At 36.1% G+C, this 26376-nt stretch overlaps 1 protein-coding gene across 2 annotated transcripts in view; it reads left to right on the top strand.

Annotated features, from left to right (window-relative positions):
* CCDC30 (coiled-coil domain containing 30) overlaps nucleotides 1-26376 on the top strand; it is a 247826-nt gene that overhangs the window by 99840 nt on the left and 121610 nt on the right. The window contains exons 7-9 of one of the 2 annotated variants that reach the window (XM_037827515.1): nucleotides 9084-9209; nucleotides 10528-10665; nucleotides 14577-14746. The exons of the other annotated variant lie outside the window; for it this stretch is intronic. Coding sequence (XP_037683443.1) covers nucleotides 9084-9209; nucleotides 10528-10665; nucleotides 14577-14746 — 434 coding nt within the window. The remainder of the gene's footprint in view (nucleotides 1-9083; nucleotides 9210-10527; nucleotides 10666-14576; nucleotides 14747-26376) is intronic. 2 annotated transcript variants of the gene reach the window in all.

Below are 26376 nucleotides of genomic sequence, written 5' to 3'. Positions count from 1 at the left end.
CCATTACCCAATTCCAAAGCTGTTTCCACATTTTTGATATTTGTACCCCACTCTCCTGGTACCCAAATCTGTTTTAGTTTGCTAGGCAGCCCCAGCAAATATCATGAAATGGGTTGGCTTAAACAATGGAAATTTATTAGCTTACAGTTTTAAGGCCAAGAAAATGTCCAAATCAAGACTTCTTCAAGGTGATGCTTTCTTCCTGAAGACCAGCTGCTGGAGATCCTTGATGACTCTGCCACATGGCAAGGCACTTGGTGGCACCTGCTGGTCTGTCCCTTCTCTTCTGGGTTTCATTGCTTTCAGCTTCTTGCTTTCATGGCTCTCTCTCTCTCTCTCTCTCTCTCTCTCTCTCTCTCTCGGATAAATTCCTTGAAACATGCAAATAACCTAATTTGATGCAAGAAGATATAGAAAATATTAACAGATATAACAAATAAAGAGATTGAATCAATAATTAAAAACCTCCCAACAAAGTTAAGTCCAGGACCAGATAGTTTCACTGCTGAATTCTATAAAACATTTAAAGAAGATTTAGCAACAATCCTTCTCAAACTCTTGCAAAAAATAGAAGAGGAGGGATTCTTTCTTAACTCATTATATGAGGCCAGCATAAGCCTAATATATACCACAACCAAATGGGATTTATTCCAGGAATGCAAGAATTGTTCAACATAAGAAAATCAATCAGTGTAATACACCACATTAGTAGAATGAAGTAAAAACCCACTTGGACATCTCACTTGATGCAGAAAGGCATTGGACAAAATCTGGTATCATTTCATGATAAAGACATTCATACAAACAGGACTAGAAGGGAAATTTCTCAACATGATAGGGACATAAATGAAAAACCCACAGCAAATATCATACTCAATGGTGAAAGAGTGAAAGCTTTTTTCCTTAGATCATGAGCAAGACAAGGATGCCTGTTGTCACCACTGCTATTCAACATTGTACTGGAAGTTCTAGCCAGAGCAATCAGGCAAGACAAAGAAATAAAGGACATCCAAATTGGAAAGGAAGAAGTCAAATTATCCTATTCAGAGATGACATGAGCATATATATATATATATATATGGAAAATCCCCAAAATCCACAAGAAAGTTACTAAAACTAATAAACAAATTCAGCAATGTTGGAGGATACCAGATAAACATGCAGAAGTCAGTTGGAGTCTATATACCAGTAATGAGCAATCTGAAAAGGAAATCAAGAAAACAATTTACATTTGTCCGTTTACAATATCATCTAAAAGAATAACATACCTAAGAATAAATTTAGCCATGGAAGTGAAAGACTGATACACTGAAAATTATAAAACATTGCTGAAAGAAATTAAAGAAGACCTAAATAAGTGGAAAGACATTCCATGTTCATGGATTGGAACACTTAATGTTGTTAAGGTGTTAATACTGTCTAAAGTGATATACAAATTCAATGCAATCTCTATCAGAATTTCAGCAGCCTTTTTTTTTTTTTTTTTGCAGAAATAGAAAAACTGATTATCAAATTCATATGTAATTGGAAGGGGCCCCAAATAGCCAAAACAATCTTGAAAAAGAACAAAGTTGGAGGACTCAGACTTCCTGATTTCAAAACTTACTATAAAGCTACAGTAATTAAAACAGTGAGGTACTGGCATAAGGATAGACCAATGGAATAGAATTGAGAGTCCAGAGATATAGCCACACATCTATGATCAGTTGATTTTTGATAAGGGAGCCAAGTCACTTTAATGCAGAAATATTAGTCTCTTCAACAAGTGGTGCTGGGACAACTGGAAATCCACATGCAAAGGAATGAATGTGAACCCCTACCACTTACCATATATAAAAATTAATTCAAAATGGATCAACAACCTAAATATAAGACCTAATACTACAAAACTCTTATAAGAAAACATAGGGAAATATCTTCAGGACCTTGTAGTAAGTGATGGATTTTTAGATTTTTACACCAACAGTACAAACAACAAGAGAAAAAATAGATAAAATGGAATTAATCAAAATTTAAAACTTTAGTGCATCAAAGAAGATTATAAGAAAGTGAAAAGACAGCCTACAGAATAGAAGAAAATATATTGGAAACCATATATCTGATAAGGGTTTAATATCCAGAATATATAATGAATGCAACAAAAAGACAAACAACCCAGTTTAAAAATTGGTCAAGTGATTGCATAACTATGTAGCTTACATGGTGTGACTTTGTGATTATGAAAACCTCGTGGTTTGCACTCCCTTTGTCCAATGTATGGACAGATCAGTAGAAAAATGGGGACAAAAACTAAATGAAAAATAGGATGGGATGTGGGGTGATAGAAGGTTTTGGGTGTTTTTTTATTTTTATTTTTATTTTTTTATTTTTTATTTTTTGGAGTAATAAAAATGTTCAAAAGTTGATTCACAACTATATAATGGTACTGTGAATGGTTGATTTTACACTGTGGATGATTGTACGGTATGTGAATACATCTCAATAAAACTACTTAAAAAAATAAAAAATAAATTGGTCAAGGATTTAAATAGACATTTCCCCAAGAAGATATTCAAAAGGCCAATAAGTATATGAAAAGATTCTCAACATCATTAGCCATTAGAGAAATGCAAATTAAAACTACAATGAGTTATCATTTCATACCTACTAGAATGGTTATTATTTTTAAAAGTGAAAATAACAAATGATGGCAAAATAGGAACCCTTGTACATTGTTGGTGGAAATGTAAAATGGTGCAGCCACTGTGGAAAACAGTTTGGAAATTCCTCAAAAATTTAAACATAGAATTACCATATGTCCTGGCAATTCTATTCCTAGGTACATACCCAAAATAATTGAAAGCAGAAATTTGGATAGAAATTTGTACACCAGTGTTCATCATGGCATTATTCACAATAGACAGAAGGTGGAAGCAACCCAAGTGTCCATTCCATCAGCAGATGAATGGATGAACTAATTGTGGTAGTTCCATACAATGTAATATTCCCCTGCCGTGAAAAGAAGCAAAGTGCTGGTACATGCTACAACATGGATGAACCTTGAAGACATTATATTGAATTGAAATAAGTGAGACACAAAAGTATAAACAGTGCATGATTTCTCTTATGTGAAATACTTAGAATTAGCAAATTTATAGAGACAGAAACAGAATATTGGTTACTGGGGGTAAAGGGTAGGGAGGTATTGCTAAATGAGTATGACATTTCATTTGGGATGATCCAAATTGCTGGGAATAGTGGTGAGAGTCACACAGTATTGTCAATATAACTTAATGTCAAAGAATTGTTCACTTAAAATTATTAAAATGATTTTTATGTTATGTATATTTTTACCACAATTAAAAATAAATAGATTATTTTTAAAAAAAAAACAGGAAGATTGGATAGGAAGAGACTTAGAATGTGGTGCAGCTCTGAGAGTCTCAGCCAGCCCAACAAGGAGCTTCACTATAATAAGAGACTGCAGAGGAATTTCTTGTGGGGCAGAATGGCCAGTCCTTAATATCCCTGCCATGCTCAGTCATTGGCTAGAGGCTACCTGAGAGGAGTGTTGCAAGTTCTCTCTTGAAGAGAGTTATCAGTGGTGCACCTCCAAGTGGTCCTCTATATAATAGAATTCTGGGATTAGAGAAAATCCTTGGAGTTAATCTATATCTTTCTATGATAGATGTTATCTCTGACATTCTGGATAAATCAGCATCTCTCTTATTTTAAAATATGTTCAGAGAAGAAGAGCATACAGGTTTCCTTATTGTTTATATACCAGAAATTTTTTCTGTGTCTAATCTTAGTCCTCTAGGCTGTGGTATAAAGCAGTTTTCTTTTCCTTGTCATCAAGACTTGAAATATGCATGAATTTCTAAAATAATTCTTTATAGTGACTCTAGCTATCCTTTACCTACTTTATCCCATGAAGTGTCAGCTGGAATGGGCTAAGGAGGAACATTGTAAAAAATGCTTCTTTTCTCTAAAGGTGTTAACAAGTAGAAGTCTTTAAAACTGGAAAAGATTCTCAGGATTCTTAGGATTCTTAGGAGTAAGTAATCACAGTTAAATGGCTTTTTTTTTTTTTTTTTTTTTTTCCTTTTAGAATTTATTCCTTAATATTCTTTTTTTTAAATTAAATTCAGTTTTATTGAAATATATTCACATACCATACAATCATCCATGGTATACAATCAACTGTTCACAGTGCGATCATATAGTTATGTAAATGACCTTTTAAAGTCTTTTCCTGAGGAAAGGGTAGGTACTAAATAGCTTCTGCCTTCAGAGTTCCCTCTTAATCTTTTATAAAAGAAAAAAAACCCTCAACCTTCCTTGGCAGTAGGGTAATGGTAATACCTGTAAATATTAACTAAAGGATCATTCTTAGCGGAGGAATTAGGTGAACTGAGTGCTGCAGTCATGTAGATAAGAAGCAACAGTGCTTTCCCAGGAACTTGTTACCAGATCTTGACCTATGCATGGATCTTCAGCTTTCAGTTGGGCACTCAAGTGTCTCATGCAGTCATTCTCTCCTGATCTCTGACTACTTTATTTTATGTTTCCTCCAAAAAATGAAGTAAAAGGATGCAAACTAATATTTATTGAATGTCTGCAATGTTGTAATGACTCTGGTAGGGATTTGACATACCTCTTTTAATGTTAACAGAAATCCTGGGAATTAGGTATTGTTCACCCTGCTTTACAGAGGAGGAAACTAAGATCACAAATTCATTAGTGTGGGAGTCAAGATTACAGATCTTTGCCTGACTACAAAACCCATGTTCTTGGCACTAGATCAGTGTTTGAGATTGAATCATGTCCCCCACAAAAAGCATGTTCAGGTTCCCACCCCTGGTAAGTAAGACCTTCAAATGTATTATTAGTTAAGGTGGGCCCAAACTGAATAAGTATGGGCTTAACCAAATATGGCTGAAGTCTTATAAGCAAAAGAAATTGGGCACAGAAGGAAGAAGCCACAGGAGCAGCAAGAAGCTGGAAGTCAATGGAACCCAGAAGAGAAAGGAGAAATGTCACTGTGTACATTTCCATGTGACAGAGAATCCAAGGAACCCCAACGATTGCCAGCCAGCCAGACGATACTGACCTGGAGAGGAAGCAAGCCTTCTAGTCTCTGAAACCATGAGCCAATAAATTCCTGTTGTTAAGCCAACCCATTGTATAGTATTTGTTTTAGCAGCTGGGAAGCTAAAATAATCAGTGACTTTCAAACTGTGTTCTCAGAAGCAAACTGTGTTCTGAGTGTTTCACAGGTCTAAGACTCGATGTCTTTCTACCTCCACATCAACCAGAAAAGCTTCCACTTCTGGGCAGTCTGTAGAAAGTTTCCTGATTTCTTTTGAAAATAATATGGTAGGGGGCTTTTGTGGCTTAAAAGGGAAAAATAATCTAGCAAACCACTTCCTTAAATTAAGCAGCCTTCTCAAGATACAATTGTGTTCTTTACCCATTTCTATATGCACATAGATTTACTTTTAACACACCATTTCAGTGCTGCTAGTATGCATGTTCCCAGAGAAAATGCTTAAAATAGAAGAAAGCTAGGTATCTGGCAGCAATAATAATAGCCACAATATATTGAGTACTTACCATGTGCCATAATCTGTTCTAGGTGTTTTACAAACATAATCTCATGTAATCACTGAGATAGGTAGTTGTGTTTCCATTTCATTTTTCAGAGAAGTTGAACTTGACCAAAGTAAGAGGCAGAGCCTCTTGATCCAGGTCTGTCTGGCCCTGCTCTCATTTTCTACACAGTACCATCATGTGGGGATTTACAGAGCACCTGTGGCATGCCCAGCACTGAACACGTAAACCATCTCCACCTAGAGGTGATTACAGGACAGTACTCTACAGTGTCTGTATTTGCCATCTCATTTGTCTGTGCTTGTGAAAAGGGACAGTACAAGCAAGCACATAGGGAGAATGGCTAAAACTTATGCTATACCTGGGAGGCATAGTTCAGTTCAGAGCACTAGATGGTCGCTACTTTTCAGATAGTAGAACATTGAAAGTGGAAAATTCTGAGCTGTTAACACCGTTACACAGAGTCGTTGGCAGCCACCCATGCTAATGAGGCAATTCCCTAGCAAGCCATTAGTCCTCCTCTTCGTTTGCTGATGGCTGACATGTGAGGTAGGCTCCCTTCAGCTACCCAAAGCTCTCTATATCCCATTGCTCATTCTCACATTGTTTGCTTCCCCTTTCCTGTGTTTTTCTGCTTTAAACTTTGGTCATTAGTCTCATGAAGGCATAAGTTGCCCAACTGCATAACTATATTCAGTGTGCCACAGACTAATTATGGTAAATTTCAAATATATGTACTTTTTAAAAGCTATTTTTAAAATTATAACAGTCAAATACGACATTCTTATACTGAAAAAAAAAACAAAAAGAAAATGAAGGGAGTTTTCATTTTTAAGTGTTTGAAGTGTTCCTCTTTTCAGTAGAGGCAACTTAGATGGTCTAAGGGTGGGGCTAAGGGAGATCTTGAGTGGAGTGTTGAATGCAGCAGCGTGCCATGTGTGGGTGTGCAAAAATGTTTACTAGTGCAGGCAGTGGCTGATAAAGAGTGGAAAATCTGCTTTGGGAAAAAAATGTATCATTTCCCATTCACCATATCCTTGTGCAATGCTGCTCAGAAGTTGACATGATTCTTAACTACACCTTTTGTCTATACCACTGGACAGGAGGATTTGTAAAATTACACTTTTGTTTCAGCATCCATTTTTCTAGTAGCATCCTCACTCTTCCCACATCATCATTTTTGGATTGCTGTTCCTGTTTTTTTTTGACACTGAGCATGAAAAGAGTAAATGACAGCTCAATTAGTCCAGAACAATCAGGATTCTGTATGCATTTTTCTAATACTTGTTCCCTTTGGCTCAGCTGCCAAATAGCAGCAAGGGCTCAAATAAAGCAGATTTCCACATGATTGAGTGCCTGATAGGAGGTGAAATTTGTTGGTAGGAGGAGCTTTAAAGGGTATAACCTCAGGGGAGGACACTTAAATATAGCTTATTTTCCAGTATTTTAAAAAGTAACACATGTATTTCATCTGTGACTTATTTGAATTAAGCTTTCCATCTTAGAGCCTGAGTTATAAGCAATATAGGAAGACAGAAGAGAAACAAGTATGAAAGATCAAGAGGCAGTTAAAGTACAAGATTTCAATGAGGTAAGACATAAAAGAGTTTTTCATTGAATTTTCTAATACAGGTGAGGCAGACCCCATAAGGATCCTTAAGAATTACTGAAAATAGGCAAAAAGAGAAAGTACATTCCAAAGATTCATAAATCTACTGCTTTGAATATGATCAGTGGTTACAGAATGTAGGATCCAGGAGTAGTCAGTTATGCAGGATCCCATTTTTAAAATGTTGAAATTGTAGGGATGATTTAAAGATATTGGCTCCCTGAAAAATTAAAAATGATCCAATAACAATATAAACTGCCATTTACAGGGTACTTTCTATGGATAGGTGCCTATAAATGCCCATGTATGTCTAATATTCAGATAAGGAAATTAAGGCTAAGAAAAGTTAAGTAACTGGCTCAGGGCCCCACTGTGGGTAAATAATAGAACAGGACTGGTAAAGCTCTTAACCAGTATACCATTGCTTCTTCACTGGTCAAACCAAATATGCAGTTAGATCACTTGACAGATGTGCTCTTACAGTGGAGAAGTGTCTGCAGCTTGATGACAGTATTAAGAGAATTGGATCAGTTCTCACTCTGTATTCACTAAGCTGCATTTTTTACCTCAATTTAATTTCCTAATAGGTTTTTGTACACAAGAGAAAATGCATTCTGGCAAGGCTGTATAGTGTAGATGTTAAAAGTAAAATTAAACTCAGGTTTGAATCCCAGTGCTGAGTAATTTGCTTGGGCAAATTACCTCACATATCTCAGACTCACCTATCTCCTTGGTAAAAATCATGTTCAAATCTCATAGGGGTCCTGGGAAAACAAAATGAGATATGCATGTGTTCTAGTTTGCTAGTACTGCCGGAATGCAAAACACCAGAGATGGATTGGCTTTTATAAAAGGGGGTTTATTTGGTTACACAGTTACAGTCTTAAGGCCATAAAGTGTCCAAGGTAACACATCAGCAATCGGGTACCTTCACTGGAGGATGGCCAATGGTGTCCGGAAAACCTGTTAGCTGGGAAGGCACGTGGCTGGCGTCTGCTCCAAAGTTCTGGTTTCAAAGTGGCTTTCTCCCAGGACATTCCTCTCTAGGATGCAGTTCCTCAAACATGTCACTCTTAGTTGCTCTTGGGGTGTTTGTCCTCTCTTAGCTTCTCTGGAGCAAGAGTCTGCTTTCAATGGTCGTCTTCAAACTGTCTCTCATCTGCAGCTCCTGTGCTTTCTTCAAAGTATCCCTCTTAGCTGTAGCTCCTCTTCAAAACATCACTCACAGCTGCACTGAGTTCCTTCTGTTTGTCAGCCCATTTCTATGGCTCCACTGATCAAGGCCCACCCTGAATGGGTGGGGCCATGCCTCCATGGAATTATCTAATCAGAGTCATTACCCACAGTTGAGTGGGGCACACTTCCATGGAAACACTCAAAGAATCACAATCTAATCAAAACTGATACATCTGTCCACACAAGATTATATCAAAGATAATGGCGTTTGGGGGACATAATATATTCAAACTGGCACAGCATGTAAAGCACTTAAAACAGTATCTGACATATGGTAAGCACTAAATAAGTAGAGGTTGCTATCATTATTATTGCAATTATTATTATCAATTAATTTGGCAAGGTTTCAGCAATACCTTATGTTTGTTAGGTGTTTAAAATTCACAAAATACTTTCAAAATCACATTTTATTCCCACTGATGACTATAATGTAGGCAGGATAAGTATTAGTTCCATTTTACAGTTAGAAAACATGCTTGGAAAGAAAGATGTATCTTATGATCTGTGATGCCATGAACAACTTTTTCCAGGTTCTTGTATCCCCTAGATGACTTTATAATTGAGTTAGGCAGAAAATTGTTGTCAGAATTTATAGGAAACACTGTTGTTTCTGTTTAGAATTAATTATGTAAAATGCTTTTTACAGATACTGAAAATGAGCCAAGAAAAAATTGAAATACTTGAAAATGAGTTATCAGAAGAGAGGGAGAGGAGAAAGCAATTGACATCTGATCTTAATAATGTACAGAAGGCTTTGAAAGTTGAAAGTGAGGTATTTTCACATTTTGACATTCAGGATATTTTCATCTATTGCACTTCTAAATTAAGGATTTCATATAATCATTTATTTTGATTTTAAAATAAATTGGAGCTATAGAATATGTGCTTCTAGTAATAATAATAGGGTGACTCTTCGGTTTCACCAATCTGAGTCCCAGCACTAATCAAAAAGAGCCCTTTAAGTAGCAGGTGATTGGTTATTATGCTGGCATAGAGTTGTGGACTTGTTTCTTGTTTTAACCTCTTATCCTCCCATCTTGGAAAGGAGACGTAATTAGCCTCTATTTGAAGAGACACCTGGAAGTGAGTTCATGGATGTATAGATAATCAGTTTAGGTGTCTGTGATGCTTAATCAGTTTGCAGGATGGGGGCAGCCAATATAATACCCCCAAATCTCATCCTGATGATGTACAAAGATTTTCTTGGAAATAAGGAGTTAGGAAATCAACATCAATATCACTTGCCCTCTCCTCCCTGTGGCTTTTGGGTAGCCACTGCCTACCTTTTCACCTTTTTGCCCAATGCCTTTCTAGGAACATTCTCCTCTTCCTTGAACCTTAAGGCCTTAGGAAAATACCACTTAGCTCCCCTCCTGAAATAAATTTTATATCATCTCTCAAATACTGCATATTCCATGTCATCAATGCAGAAATTTAATAAAAATCTACATCTAACTTAATTGTTTTCTCTCATGGATATAAAAAAATAATCAGGATTAGATGAAGCCCTAGTTGAATTCTGATAATTAATTAACTCAATGTACATCATTAAATAAGGCAGCATAATTTGTAGGTAATAACACAGAATTTGAAGTCAGACAAACATGGATTTGAATCTCAGCTTCACAATTTCCTGGCTTTGTGAATTTAGGCAGGTTACTTAAGCTCTCTGAGCCTAAGTAACAACCCTACCTGTCACAAGGATTAAAGGTAAACCACATAGCACATAATATATAAATGATAATTTCTAAAAATTTGTTTTTAAACAGGTAATATATCTATTTAATGCAAGAGCTGCTGGAGAAATTATCTCTATTCAAGTCTTGATGGAAGTAGGAATGACTCTAGAAGTCCAGTCTTCCAACCTGTAAATGATAGAAAATAAAAATGCTCAATTTAATTAATTGATTTAGCTAACCCTTGTTTTAACTACTGAGAAAGGAGTCTATCTGCCAGGAAGATAGTTTGGAATATTTAAAACAAAAATTTGTCTGTCAGGACCATTTCAGGATTCCTTTTTATAAATAGTATACCTTTTATGGGGAAATAGTCTTATTTGATTCTGCTCAATATCTTCATTTCTCAATCAGGAATTGCAAAAATCAAAGTCAGAACTTACATGCCTTTATAATGAAATTCAAAGTCTTAGAGGAACAACAGAAGACAGAGACCATTTTTTAATAGTATATGACTTACTACAAAGAGAGAATTCTGAATTAGAAACAAAGGTGAGACTGAGTTAATAAGTATTTAAATGTTCAATGTTTAACACATTTTTTATGAGGATAGGATATAAAGAAATTAATTTTCAGTAAGAAACAACTTGAAAATTGGAATTTCTTTTATTATTACAGAATAAATTGACAAATAGTGTATGTTATAAGTCAATTTATAGTTCAGGATAAGTATTCAGACTTCAACCAGTGCTTGGCTAACTTAGGATTTTTACTTTAAATCAGCTTCCCACAACTTAATTTTTGGAACACGTATTTTAAAGTAAAAGTTTTACTTAAATGTCTTCTATTAAAAACTTAGAATCAAAGCATGTTTCTCACATTGAAAATTAGGTTCATACTTAGAATTAGGAAAATGTTTAAATGTCATGACCCCAGTTTGTTCCCCAAGTGTAAAACTGGCTGCCAGAACCAGGCCTAGTCCAACACCAAATGGAGAGTTTGTGTAATTTCTAGAATCCTACCTATTGGGTTATCACCATCTTCTCCTGGCTAAAATTCCCTTCCTCAATCACTCTTTTGAGCTAGATTAAAATGGGAGAAAGGAACAGTGGCATGAACACAGTTTAAATATATTGGGCTATGCTTTAACACTAAGTGTGAGGTGCAGGAGTAAATCAAGACCTAATTTATCCTATATGTAGTTGTTACTCTGGAAAGCAGGAAGCAGGTTCCTGAGGGATTGAGACATGGATCAGATAGTATGTGATAGGGACAGAAGGGTTCAGAACACAGGGTTTGCTGCCTGGGAGGGTACATGTCTAGAGCATAGCTTACAACTAAGCTTTATTAGTGGGACCTAGTCAGCAAGGTGAATTATCAATACTTTGTACAATTAAAGTGCCTAATCTTTCAAACCAGAAAGTTTAACTCCAGAAAGTTAACACAGAGGATGAACTGAGATGCAGAATGTAATATAAAAATGAGAGACCCAGATCATTATTCTAAGCTGGATCTCTTTTTTAAAAAAAATTAATTTGAAATAATTTCAGACTTATGGAAAAGTTGCAAAAATAATAAAAAGAATTCCTGTATACCTTTACTCTTCCTGATGTTAACATGGCACCACATTTGCTTTATCATTCTTTCTCTCTCCCCTTCTCTCCCCTTTTCAGTTTTTCTCTCTCTACTCACACATACATATACATACACACTGATTTTTCTGAACCCTTTGAGAGGAAGTTGAAAATATAATGCCTCCTTTCTCCTAAATATTTCTGTGTGTCTGCTAAAACAACAACAACAAAGACATCTCTTATATTAACACAGTACAAATCTCAAAATCAGGAAATTTACACTGATACTGTATTGCTATCTAATATTATTCAAATTTTGCCAATTGTCCCACTATATAACAAGAGAAAAAAAATTCTAATCCAGGATCCCATCCAGGATAATACATTGCATTTAATTGTCACATCTCTTTATCTTCTTTAATCTGTAACAATTCCTCAGTATTTCTTTGTTCTTCAGGACCTTGCTATTTATTTTGAAGAATATCCCTGAACTTGGGTTTGTCTGATGTTTCTTCACAATGTGATTCTGGTTATGAGTTTTTGGCAGGAATACTGCAGAAGTGTTATTGTGTCCTTCTCAGTGCATTACATCAGGAGACACATGATGTCTTTTTGTTCAGCTGCTGGTGATACTTACTTTGATCATTTGGTTAAGGTGGTATCTGCCAGGATAACTATAAAGTTATGTTTTCCTTTATAATTAATGAATATTTTATGGGGAGATACTTTAAGATTACATGTATTCTGTTCTCCATCAAACTTATACTCATTACTTTTAGCATTGAGTCTGTTTTGAATCTTGATTCTTTTATTCTGGTTTCTCTGCAGAACACAGACTTCAAGGCATTCTTGCTTGAAGAGTAGCTAAAGAATTTGTATCTTATGAATTTGTTGAAGCCCCTGTTTTACAGGCTGTCTTTTTCTTTGGGTCACAAAACCTAGGTTCATATTCACAGAATTTAAGAACTGTTTAAGGGGTATGATCTTGTAGGTCAGCTCCCTCAATTTACAGATAAGAACACTGAGCCCCACTGATATTAAATTATTGCCCAAGTTACATAGCAATTCTTGGCCTGAGCTCTGTCCACTCTACTCTAAGGTCTCAGTCAGAAAGTAGAACAATCAGGTCAATATTTATGGTAATTAAACATGGCTGATTATCAGATTCAGTTATGTCACTAAGAAAAAATATTGATAGAGTGAAGCCTGTGGAACAGAGTTGGTATTGTTCCACAACATCTGTGTCATGGAAGATCCTGTGGATTTAACTTTATTGACAAAAAAGAGAAAACTCCTACCTACTGTCATTGTCAAATGAGAATCCAGAATACCTAGAAAATTCTCAGAATTAATGTTACCATCCTCTTCAGAAACCTTCAGCAGTTTTCAGTTTGCTGTAATATTAAGTCTAAACTCTGCTGTTTGGCTTTCTTTTTTTTTCTTAAAAAACTAAGGTTATTATTTCTGTCAATGCTTATATTTTTACAATGACCATAAAAATCAGTGATTAAATATCATTTTGTACTTTTTCTTTGCTTACAAAACTCATGCAGCCTCATTAAGGAAATTCTTCTTTCAGGGACCTTCATAATCTGACCCTTCCCTACCAATCTTTCCATATTTCCTTAGCTCTTCATCTTACAGCCTTTACTCCAGTAAGATCAGTCTCTTCACTTCTCCACAAATAAATTGTGTTCAGTTCCATACCAATGCCTTTGACAGTATTGCTCTCCAATACTTAAAATGTGTTATCCTCTCTTCTTCACCTATCCACCTTCCCATTGCCCAAGGCCCAGTTAAAGACTGATCTCTGGGCCACTCCAGTTCCTGCCTTCAACTATTATGAGATTATAGTCCATGTCACACACAGTATTTCCTCTTCAGATAATTATGGAGACCTAGGAAAACAAATGAAAGGATCTCTGAAAGTAAACTTAAATTGATCCTTAGAATTAAATCCATTATGTTCAAAAAATTAAACATAGTTACTATAGAAACTGCATTTTCAGAAAGGCTCAGAGATGTGAATCAGGCAGGATATTGTCTACCATAACACAATACTTTTATGGAGTTACTTTCATCGTTCCTTAGAACCATCCCCCACGTACTCTTTCTACTTCCTGCAGGAAGTGTTGTTTCATTTTATGTGAAGATGTACACAACAACCTTTGAAGAAAGGAGATCTTCAGATTCTGTCCCTTCCCTCAAAAAACACCTGAACAATATTTTGCCAAATCACATAGCAGAGCAGTGACTCTTAAAGCATCCACTTGCATCAGAATTACTGGGATACTTATTTAAAGTGCAGATTTCCATTTTCCACCCAGAATCTTGGAGGAAGAGGGAAACTAGCCACTCTGCATTTTAAGTAATATATACACTGAAGTTTGAGAACATTACAATAGTCTGGGAACCTATACAAGCTCAAGTGTTTTCAAACAAATAAGGTAAGACTGAAAGAAATTTGTTCTTTGCAATGTACATCTACTATTCTTTCTAATATTTGATTGCAGCAATACATTTTTGTCTTTATGAATCAATGGAGTATATTTAAAATTGGAGAACAAAAATGTGTGGTAATGTAAAACTCTATAGAGCAAAGAAAACAAAACCCTAAACAGCACTCTGAGAAGCCAACCCCAGAAACCAAAAATATTTTCTTTTTTTTTTTTATGTGGACTTAAGCACCCTTATGCCTATAGTAAAATGGATTGGGCTATGTAATAACTGCAAAGTATTAGATTAAATTGGAAAAAGACTTAAATTAGGATGTCAATTTATATTGTTTAAGCCAATAATTATTGCTTAAATTTAATGGAATCAATATACTTTTTTCACACTTATAGAGTATGCAAATTGGAATATTTGTTTTTTCACTTAACTTTACAGGTCCTGAAGCTTTCTGAAGAATTCAAACAATTAAATAATTTTACTGTAGGGGGAAAAACTGCAGCTGCTAATTTAATTACAAGTGAAAATATCTGTAAAGATCTTGTGTCTAAAGTACCAATTTTGGAAGTAGAGATTCAAAGCCCAAAGGAAGAGAGAGAGGAATGCTGGTAAATTGAGAAAATCCCATATCACATTAAGTTTTTTTTTTTTTTTTTTTTTGGGGGGGGGGGGGTTGCTGTACATTTTTTGCCTTGATCACTTTAAGAATTTGATGTTGATTTCCAAATGATGTGAGTGGAAAATTAGTTATAAATATTCCCCAAAGAGTTTGACTTTGGATGTATCACCACATTTTTAAACTTTTTTCTGCTTTTTGAAATAAATACGATTTTTATAGAAAATTTGGAAAGCATATAACAGGATAAGGAGATTATGATAACCTACCACTGAGAGATGTTAACATCCTAATTTTTATTATCTTTTTTTGTACACTTATATATATATGTGTATTTTTACATAATTAAGGCTATATTTTGCAGAGAAGTTTGATTTCTGCTGTTTTTATTTAACCTTGTATCATAATTAAGTTTGGAGAAACTTCTTTGTTAAAAAAAACTCTTTTACACAGTCATTATTTCTACTTTTTTACAAAAAGTATCTTCCATAGAAACTAATAGTTGCAATTAAATTTTGTTTGGACAAAAACCTAGAACCAGATAATCAAGAGGAAACAATAAATGTCTTTTTTGACTTACATACTGTACTAAAAGATATGCTCATCAGTAAACTGGGAAAAATATGTCTAGGTATAACAAACTTTATAACTCTGTGAATGTTCTAAGATAGAAGAAGATTGTTTTGCCATTTTGGGACCCCTGAATTTTACACCCTCTTAACAGTTGCTTTCTAAGTTGAGAGCAAGCACTGAGTCCAAGAGTCACAATCAAGAAACGTAGCTGCAGAAGTGGGAAGAACATGTTGGAGGGATGGTGGGTCCCAAGAGCAACGGGCCAGGAAGCTAAGTCACAGCATTTAGGTTTGCTGTGGGAAAAACAAAGTCTAGTTCTTGAATACTGGAGCAGTGTATTACAAGGTTTTTGAGGGAATTTGTTCTAGTATCTCCTTCTTGTGGATTGACAAGGAAAGATAGACCAGTTAATGCAGACATGAGCCACCGATGAAGAGACAGTGTCCTGGATCAAGAACATGGCAATGGAGATGAAAATGGCCAATCAGAGAAGGAGTCGATAGTAATGTTCAAATCTGACAAAAATCCACCCAACTGACTTGGGGTCTTAGCAGGGATACTTGCCACAAGGAATAAGGCTGTTGCCTTAATGCAATTGGGGGATGAGGAACTTTGCCCTGAGAAGGATATTGGGCTTCCCTATAAGGAGCTCCTTACTGCTGCCTGTTTCCATAACTTGGTCCAAACTACATCCCATAGTTGGGACTGTGAGAAGTCTATGTAGTTGCCGTATGTTTCCCTCTCTCCTCTTTTCATACTGTTTCCCTGCTTGCTTATCTTCTAATGCCCCACTTCACAGCCTTCACTTATATCAGGTCCATGATAACCACATTCAACAATAAATTGTGTATTTACCATGTGCCAGGTACTGTAGGTAGATACTGAGGATACAAAATAAGATGCAATTTGTACCCTTATAGCCCATCCATATAGTCTGATGGAGAAGATAGTTAAACAGGCTTTACTGGATACTATGGGAGTACAAAGCAGGGACCCTAACCCAAGCTATTGAGCTAGAAAATATTCTTAAAGGAAATGACATACTAAATTGAGTCCTGAGGGTAAAAGTAACCAGGGACTAGGTAAAAAGATGGGGGAAGAATTTTCAGGGGAGGGGGATGTGAAATTCTCAAGAGAAAGCATGATGTGTTTGAGGAACTAAAAATGATCTCAATGCAGCTAGCTATAGCAGAGAGTGTGAAGAGAGGAAATGGGGAAGGGCATGATGAGGTTGAAGAGGTAGGCAGAGACCAGATCATGATGGGGAATGAATGTCTGTGTGAGAGAGTTTGGGCAATAGAAAACAACTGCACAATTTAGTAGCTTGGGATAGACAAAAGCAGATTTGTGTTTTAGAAAAAAAAATCGCTCTGCCTGCTGTGCGGAAAATAAATTGCTGGTACAAGAATGAACATAGAAAAACCAGTTAAGAGGCAAAAAGTGGATAAAATTGAGAGGAGATAGAATCAACAGGATTTAGGGATTGATGAATGTAGGAAGTGAGGAAGAGAGGATGGTAGGCAGAGGGGCTTTGGGTACAGGAAGAGGTTAACATTGATGTTTAAATTTCTGGTGTGATGGTGTCATTCACTGAGTTAGGGAACATAGGTTTGAAGGGAAAGGGGGAGATAAATTCCGCTTTAACACATTAACTTTGAAGTGTCTTTGGGAACAGCCAAGTGGACATGTTTGGAGCTCAGAAGAGAGGGCTGGGCTGGAGATAAATTTGGGAGTCATCAACAAGTAAATCTTAGCAAAAGTCATGTGAATGGATGAGATTGCCTTTTATGTTGCTTGATAATAGCACATGAAGGCAAAAACCTAAGGAAAACCTAGATATGAGATAAAATGAGTATACTGAACCCCCATCCCCCCAAAGGTAACTGAGAGAAGTAGAAAAAATATCAGAACAGTGGGTGTCATCAAAGCCAAATTAGAGGTTTCAAGACAAAAGGAGTAATCAATGGTGTAAAATACTTCCAAGAAGTCAAGAAAAATAATGAATAAAATGTGACTACTGAATTTAGCCATAAGGAGGTGGTTGAAGACTGATAAGAGTGGTTCTAATGAAGGGGAGAAAACAGATGGCTTTCTAGATCCCATCCCATGGAATTTTGAATGGGAATGAACTGAGGAGTGAGTGGGAGATGAGAAAGTGAAAATGGTGATTGTAGATAATGCTTCCCAAAAAGTTTGGTTGTAAAGGGAAGAAGAGAATTTGGAGCTGAAGGAGGAAGAAATCTTTAAATGCTGAAGGAAAAGAGTCCTAATGTTGATAGGCTAAGGATTCAGAGTACCAGCAGGAGGAATAGCCTTAGCTAGGAGGTGGACCGCCTTGTCCATTGTAACAGGAGGAAGAAAGGGAGTATGGATCGAGATGCAGGTGACCTTTTAACTTAGATGAAGTCAAAGGACTTGTTCAGTGGTTTCTGTGTCCTCTGTGAAGTAGGAAGCAAAGACATCTTCCAAGAGCGAGAGAGGAAATAGAAGTATCAGAGTTTTTAAGAGAGTGAAACATGTTTGAAATAATCATTATGGAGAACAGAAGAGAAAGCTAACTGGGGAGAGCAGGTAGTGTTGAAGGCGCGAACATTGGAGACCCTGAATTTATATTGCATTTGTCTTTGAGAATATGTGATATTCTTTAGCAACATTCAGTAGTCTTAGTATTATAAACATGAGAAGGCAGATGGATTTATCCAGGGTTGAGTTTTTGCTATGTGAGTGCAATGGAAGGATGATGTGGCAGGAGAGTTAAACATTTTCTTTAAACAGTGATTGAAATAATAAACTCTCGACTCTACATTGGATAAGGAAGCTAGTAAAAGGAGCTGATAAAGAGATAGAAAAAAAGGGGGCAAGGAATTTAAGGTATTTATGATTACATTGAGAGTAAACTTCTGTAAAAAAATAAGGAATTGGGCTATCTAATTTTAGTATTGAAGAAGTGAAACAGTTGCAGGTGATCAAACAATACATGATGTGGTCATGCAAGTACTTGGCAAAGTGGGAGAGATGAGGAGGTAATTGGAGATGAGGAGACTGAGGAAGTGTGATGCTAAGGTCTTGGAGGATGATCTATATGGACCTTGACATCTTCTGGGATGATGGCAGGATTTGGGGTGAAGAAGACACCAGTAAGCCATTAGCCAAAGTCTTCCACTGAAAAGAAGTAGAAAGTGGTGCAGCATACCTGGAATGGTCCCATGCACATAGAAGCTGCTCAATAAACCAAATTGATTGATTTTTGTAGTACATCTCTTCCACTTGATTGCAAGCTCCTTTAAGATAATGGACTGTGTCTTGTTTTTCTCTTGCTTATAGTGCTTTGCTTATAGAGTAATGGAATCTTAGAACAGGAGAGACCTGCAGGGATCTTCTAACCCAGTAATTTTTAAACTTCTACTCTCCAAAACTTTAGGAGCTCTGAAGAGAGGGCTCAGAAGCTACCTTGGGAGATGAGGAAAGACAAATCAGTGGGAGTGTGAGCCCTCTATTCGCATTTCAGCCAGAGACTCTCCACTTTTATCTGTTTAATATGTGGGGCTCTGTGTAAGATTTTACTTCAAGAAAGGGTCCACAGCTAAAGTTAAGTTTGAAAACCACTGATGTTTAGCTAAGTCTTCTCTTTTCACAGATGAGGTCTCTGAAACCAAGAAAAATGAAATAACTAACTCACAATAACAATCATAGCAAATTATCAATATGACTGGGAGTAAAACCCAGGTCTCCTGACACTAAGTAAGGAGAAGTTAAGTTTTGAAAAGAATATAGCCAGAAATATCCCAAGGGAAAGTGCTGGGACACAAGGGTTGTAGCTTAATTTCTAGAAAAGGAAGCTTTATGGTGCTTGAAAATGAGGGTGGAGTGGGAGGAAGAATGAAGCCCAGTCTGTCTTGTTCTGGACTGTCGCCAGTGTCTAGAACAATGCCTGACACATAGTAGGTACTCAAAAAATATTTGAATGAATGGCATTCTCTCCCTACACTCACCATGTAATTGAACCCCAAAGTTGGATTCCAGTGACAGATCCAAACTTACAGAGTCCAGCTGATCTCAGCCTGTACTTGCTTGATTAGGAAGCATGGGCCAGAACAGCTGGTAGCTTTCCTTAACTTTACGCTTTAATGAGCTTTACTTCTAACAACTCTCATTCACCATCTAATTGTCTTCTTATTACCTTTATCAAGAATTGTTTGATAAATGTTCAAGTTGACTTGAATTTCCAGTTCAATTTGATAGTGAATTTCTATCCACTGCACAGGCTACCTATGTATTTTCCTCCTCCTCCAACCTGTTCTTTCTCTAATCCAATCCATTCCATGAATAACCCTTCTGTTCACACAGGTAATCAAGCCAAAATCTAGGAGTCACCCTTGATTTCTCCCCACTTCTAACCCATTCATCAACACATCTTGTCAGTTCTACCATCAAAATATAAATATTGAATCGTTTGCTTCTTTTATATCCCCAGTGCTACTACCCTAATCCAAGACACTGTGATCACTCACCAATACTATTTCAGTATCTTCTCACTAGCCTCCCTGCTTCCATACCTCCCTTCCAGTTTATTCTCCAAGAAGCAGCCAGAGTGGTTGTGCCAGTTTGAATGTATTATGTCCCCCCAAATGCCATTATCTTTGATGTAGTCTTCTGGGGACAGACCTATCAGTGTTAATTAGATTGTAATTCTTTGAGTGTTTCCACCCAGCTGTGGGTGATGACTCTGGTTGGATAATTTCCATGGAGGTGTTGGTCCACCCATTAAGGGTGGGTCTGAATTAAATTAGTGGGGTACTATATAAGATAAGACAGAAGGAGCAAGCTAGTACAGCCAAGAGGGACACTTTGAAGAATGCACAGAAGCTGAGAGAGTAGCTGCAGATGCGAGACAGTTTGAAGACTGCCGTTAAAAGCAGACTCTTGTTCCAGGGAAGCTGAGAGGACAAACACCCCAAGAGCAACTAAGAGTGACATTTTTGAGGAACTGCAGCCTAGAGAGGAACGTCCTGGGAGAAAGCCATTTTGAAACCAGAACTCTGGAGCAGACGCCAGTCATGTGCCTTCCCAGCTAACAGAGGTTTTCTGGGCACCACTGGCCATCCTCCAGTGAAGTTACCCGATTGTTGATGACTTACCTTGGACACTTTATGGCCTTAAGACTATAACTTTGTAACCAAATAAACCCCCTTTATAAAAGCCGATCCGTTTCTGGTGTTTTGCATTCCAGCAACATTAGCAAGCTAGAACAGTGGTGTTTTAGAAATGCAAATTTAATATTACGCCCTCTCTTATAATCTCTCAAGAGCTTTCCATTGCACTTAAAATCTAAACCATTACCATGACCTTTAAGTCTTTCAATGACTTGGTATGGTACAATGATGAAGTTGGAGAGGTAGACCTACCATTGTCTTCCTTGCTCAACATGCTGCCTTTCAGATCCTCCAACCCTTAAAGCACTTTCCCACTTTAGGATCTTTGCACTGAAAAGCTCCTCCTCCCAGAATACTCCTCTCCAGCTTTTTGTGTGGCTAATTTCCTTGTTACCTTCTCAGAGAGATAATCCCTAATTGCCATGTCTAGAGAAATCCTAACTCCTGCTTTCCAAGTACTCTCTATCATGTCACCTTGTTTGTGATTTATCACAGTCTATAATTATCTTATTTGTTTACTTGCTTGTTCTTTGTCCTCCTATTCCTCGTCTACATTTGTGCTCTATAGTGGCACAGATGGTGGCTGCCCTGCTCACCCTTGAATCCTTAGCATGTAGAGCAGTACTTAGCATATCACTGTTAATTAATAAACATTTGCTGAATGAATCCATTAATCTTTTCCTTCCTCTCTGGAAACAGAGTTCCATCGCTAGCCTATTCTTTAGCTCATTTTAATGATACCTTGTACTTACAGGTTTCTATGATGTTTTCACATTTTACCTCATAAGATCCCAACAATGTTATGAGTAAATAAGGTCATTTTACACATGAAGAGACAGAGACTTCAGGAGATCATATATTGTCAAGGGATATTAAATAGGAGGTGGAATATCTGGCATTAGAACCCAGGGCTTTTACTGTGTTACACTCTCTTGAATCTCTACAGTCTCTGCAAAACTGCTATTCAATCTATACAACTAGAAAAGGAGTAGGATAGGGATGCTGCCTAGATACTTCTAACCCCTGGAAGTTGGTGACATTGCAAAATTGTACAATGTTATAAAAGTAACAGAAGGAGTGAGTTTCAGTCAGAATTAGGTAATAAAGCCTTTCAAATGAAGTTTAAGAACTACGTTAGAGGGAAGGATAAATTTGAGAGTCATAATGGGTTTTACAATCCCTGAGGTGTGGTAGCTGTTGGATGTGTTCTCAGCTCCATGATATTTTTGACTAATAGTCTACTTTTGCACACACAATTTTTCCTCCTATACAGTATATATTATTTTAAAAATTTTTTTTCAGGTTGCCTTTGATTTCTAAGTGTTCACATTTTTTCTTATTTCTTTTGAAAGGATAAATCCTATTCATTTTTGCTGTATTTATTTTAATAGATCCTTGTCCTAATATATCAAGATCAATATAAATTAAATTCCCAAATTCCAAGGTATTGCTAATTATCCTTAATTAATAATTAATGTGAACAAAATTCACTTAACCAGACCATTGATTAAGATTAAAATAGCATTAGCCTAGGATTGTCCCCTGGAGAGCACTGCTCATCATTCCCTCCAAGTCAGTGAAGACTCTTTACTGCCCTACTCTGAATCTGGCTTTACGAGAGCTCTTACGGACCCACCTAAAAAGGAGGACCATTTGAATCTTATCTTTAAGCTGTGGAAATGTAAAGAAGTCTACTTCTCTTCTTCCATGTCTACATGGCCACCACACAGTTATAGAGGGAAATTAAATTAGTCTGGCTAAGTTTATTGTTTATAGAGTCATTCTCCCTTCTAAAAGTGATAAGGCAAGCATCTACATAGATATTAAAATTAAATGACTAGCCATAGTTTTTACATTTTTTTAAAAGTGAACTTCTCGTTATGAGATAACTGTAGATTCATATTTAATTGTATGAAATAATACAGAGATCCCATGCCCTTTACCCAGTTTCCCCCAATAGTAACATCTTGCAAAATTATAGTACAATATCCCAGCCAGGATATTGACATTGATACTGTCAAGGTTGAGAACATTTCCATCACCACAAGGATCCTTCATGTTGTCCTTTTATAGTTACATTCACTTCCCTCCTGCTCCCATCCTCTTTCTCCTTAATCCCTGGCAACTACTAGTCTAGTCTCCATTTCTATAATTTTGCCATTGCAAATATGTTATATAAATAGAATTATACAGTATGTAACCTATTGGGATTGGCTTTTTCGCTCTGGAGCTTTGTCTCGGTCATGGCATGTATCAATAGTTTCGTCCTTTTTACTTTGAGAGTATTCCATGGTATGGATGTACCACCTTTTGTTTAACCCTTCTCCCATTGGAGGACATCTGAGTTGTTTCTCATTTTTGTCTATTATAAATAAAGCTGTTATAAACATTCACAGGTTTTTGTGTGAACAATGTTTTCATTACTGTGGATAAATCCCCAAGAGTACAATTGCTGGGACACATGGTAGTTGCATGTTTAGTTTTTTTTTTTTTTTTAAGAAATTGCCAGTTTTCCAGAGTGGCTGCACCATTTTACATCCCCACTAGCAATGTAAAATTGATACAGTTTCTCTGCCTCCTAGCCAGTACTTGGTATTGTCACTTTTTAACTTTAACAATTCTGATAGGTGTTTAGTACTATCCCATGGTTTTAATTTGCTTTTACCTAATAGCTAATAATGTTGAGCATCTTTTCATGCAATTTTTTGACACACACACACACACATATTATTTGTCTTTTGCCCATGTTCTAATTGGATTGTTTGCTTTTTTACCATTTAGTTTTAAGAGTTCTTTATTCCAGATACTAGTCCTTTGTGGGGAGGGAGTTGTTAAAGTCATGGAAGAAAAGTTTTTATTTTTGAAGAAGTATCAATTTTTCTTTTTATTGATCATGCTTTTGGTGTCATTTCTAAGAACTCACTGCCTAAACCTATATCTTGAAGATTTTTCTCCTATTTTTTTCCTAAAAGTTGTATAGTTTTATGTTTTACATTAAGTCAATGGCACATTTTGAATTAATTTTTGTGTAAGGTGTGAGACTTAGGTTGAGCTTCTTTTTTTCCTTATCAGTGTCTAATTGTTGCAGCACTGTTTCTTGAAAAGGCTCTCATTTCTCTATTGAATTGTTTTTGTACCTTTGACAAAAATGAATTGACATATTTTGTGGGGGATCTATTTCTGGGTCCTCTGTTCTGTTCCATTGATCCGTGTGTCTATCCCTTTGCCAATAGCATGCTGTCTTGATTACTGTAGCTATAAAATAAGCCTTGGAATTGAGTTGACTGATTCCACTTTATTACTCTTTTTCAAAATTGTTTATTCTAGTTCCTTTGCCTTTCCATATACATTTCAGAATAATTCTATCTAGAATAATCTTGCTGGAATTTTGTTAATAACTGTGTCAAACCAGTATATCAATTCAGGGAAAACTGACATCTTTACTATGTAGGGTTTTCCAATCCATGAACATGGTGTGGCCCTCCATTTATTTAAATCTTTTATTTCTTTCATTAGCATTTTGTAGTTTTCAGCATAAAAGTCCTGTACATGTTTTATTATTATACACATAAGTATTTCATTTATTTTTGAGCAAGTGTAAGTGGTATTTCATTGTTAATTTCAGTGTCCATATGTTCATTGCTACTATATAGAAATACAATTAATTTTTGTATGTTCATCTTGTGTCTTGTGACCTTGCTGAACCTACTTATTAGTTCTGGGAGGTTTTTTTTATTTTACAGATTCCTTGGGTTATTCTGTAGACAACCATGTCATCTGAAAATTGGGACAATTTTATTTCTTCCTTTCTGATCCATATGAATTTTATTTCCTTTTCTTGCCTTATTGCACTGGCTAGACCTTTCCAGAAATATATTGAATAAGAGTTATGAATGTGGACACTATTACCTTATTCCAGATCTTTTGGGGAAAGCATTCAGTCTTCACCTTTAGTTTAATGTTTCCTGCAGAATTTTTGTAGATGCTCCTTGTCAAATTGAGAAAGTTCTCCTCTATTCCTATCTTTCTGAGAATTTTTATCATAAATTAGTATTGAATTTTGTTAAATACTTTTTCTCCATCGATTGGTTTGGTTGATATTCTCTCTAATCATTCTATCAATTGTTGAGAGTGAGGTGTTAAAGTCTCTATGATTGTATATTTGTACATTTCTCCTTGCATTGTAAAGCTCCTTTTGTAGATAATCAAGGGTGGCATGGAAATAATACCAGTGATACAAGAAAGAAAAGTTTATTAGTACAGGTCTTAGAACTGAGATGAGTGGCATGCATTCAGGAGCATAGGCTCATCCAAGCAGGCAGGGAAACAAAAGGTTATAGTGAGCCTGGAGACTAGGCCTTTATAGAGTTATAGAGGTGGAGCAAGAGTGGACATTGGGGAGTTTGTATTTGACTTTCCTAGGTGCATGAACCCAAGAAGGATGCAGAGAGGATAGAGAGATGCTGTTTATCTTGTATAAGAAGGTGTCATGGGTGGTCACTGTGGGACTTAACAATAGGCTCTAAGATGCTGAGACATTAAGACAATGAAGAAGCCCCTTATGTTACTAATGACAGGATCAGAGATGTTGAGGCAGTATGACAAAGTGAAAAAAAAACTCTATTTAATTTTAATTTACTATACTCTTTTCAGTTTTATCAGTTTTTATTTCCCATATTTTACAGCTCTGCTGTTTTGTACGTACATATTTAGGATTGCAATATTTTCTTGGTGGACTGATTCTTCTATCATTATATAATGTCCCTCTCTGTCTCTGGAAATTTTCTTTGGTGCTCTCTGACATTAATATTGCCACTCCTTTTTTTATTAATGTTGATTGAGTTTTTATATACAACATGTTTTTTAATCCATTCTGCCAATCTCTGTCTTTTAGTGGTATATTTAGACCATTTATATTTAATGTAATTATTGATATATTAGGACTTACGTCTGACTTTTTTTTCTTTCCTTTTTGTTATCTCTATTTTTTGTGTGTCTGTTTTCTATTTTCTGCCTTCCTTTGGTTTACTTGAAAATTTTTTAGAAATCTATTTTGATTTCTCTAGAGTGTTTTTGAGTGCATCTCTTTGTATAGATTTTTCAGTGGTTGCTCTAGGTATTACATTGTTTTTGTGTGTGGGGGTGGGTATCTTAATGCAGTCTACTGATGTTATCATTTTAGCAGTTCAAGTGAAGTGTAGAAGCCATATCTACCTTAATGTCCCTTTTCCTCCCCAATTTATAACATAATTGTCTTAAATGTTTTCTCTACATACATTTAGAGTGACATCAGTGTTATAATTTTGCTTCAACTATTAAACACAATTTAGGAAATTCAAAAGAAGTAAAATGTATTGTATTTACCCATAGTTTTACCTTTCTGTTGTTATGTCTTCCTTCCTAATAGTCCCAGATTCCTTTTTATTATCATTCCTTTCTGTATAGAGTTCTTCCTTTAGCTATTCATTTAGAGTAGGTCTCTGGTGACAACTTCTTTTAGTTTTCCTCCTCTAAGAATGATTTCCCCTTCATTCCCAAAGGATATTTTCAATAGGTATAGGATTCTGGGTTGACAGTTCTTTTCCTTCAGCACTTAAAACATGTTATGCCACTTCCTTCTGGTATCTATGGTTTCTGATGAGAAATCCACTGTCATATTAATTATTCTCCCCATATAGTAAAGGAGGTGTTTCTTTCTTTCTGCTTTCGAGATTTTTTTCCTTTGTCTTTAGTTTTCAGAAGTTTGACTGTGGTGCATCTTGATATAGTTTCTTTGGGCTTTTGCTGTTTGTGGTTTGCTCAGCTTCTTGAATTTGTAGGTTTACATCTTTTGCCAAATTTGGGAGGTTTTCAGCCATTATTTCCTTGAGTATATTTTCAGCCCTGTCCTCTTTCT

This window comes from Choloepus didactylus, chromosome 2 (genome assembly GCF_015220235.1).
Source record: "Choloepus didactylus isolate mChoDid1 chromosome 2, mChoDid1.pri, whole genome shotgun sequence".
NCBI classification, from domain to species: domain Eukaryota; kingdom Metazoa; phylum Chordata; class Mammalia; order Pilosa; family Megalonychidae; genus Choloepus; species Choloepus didactylus.
This window is presented reverse-complemented; position numbering and strand designations above follow the sequence as displayed.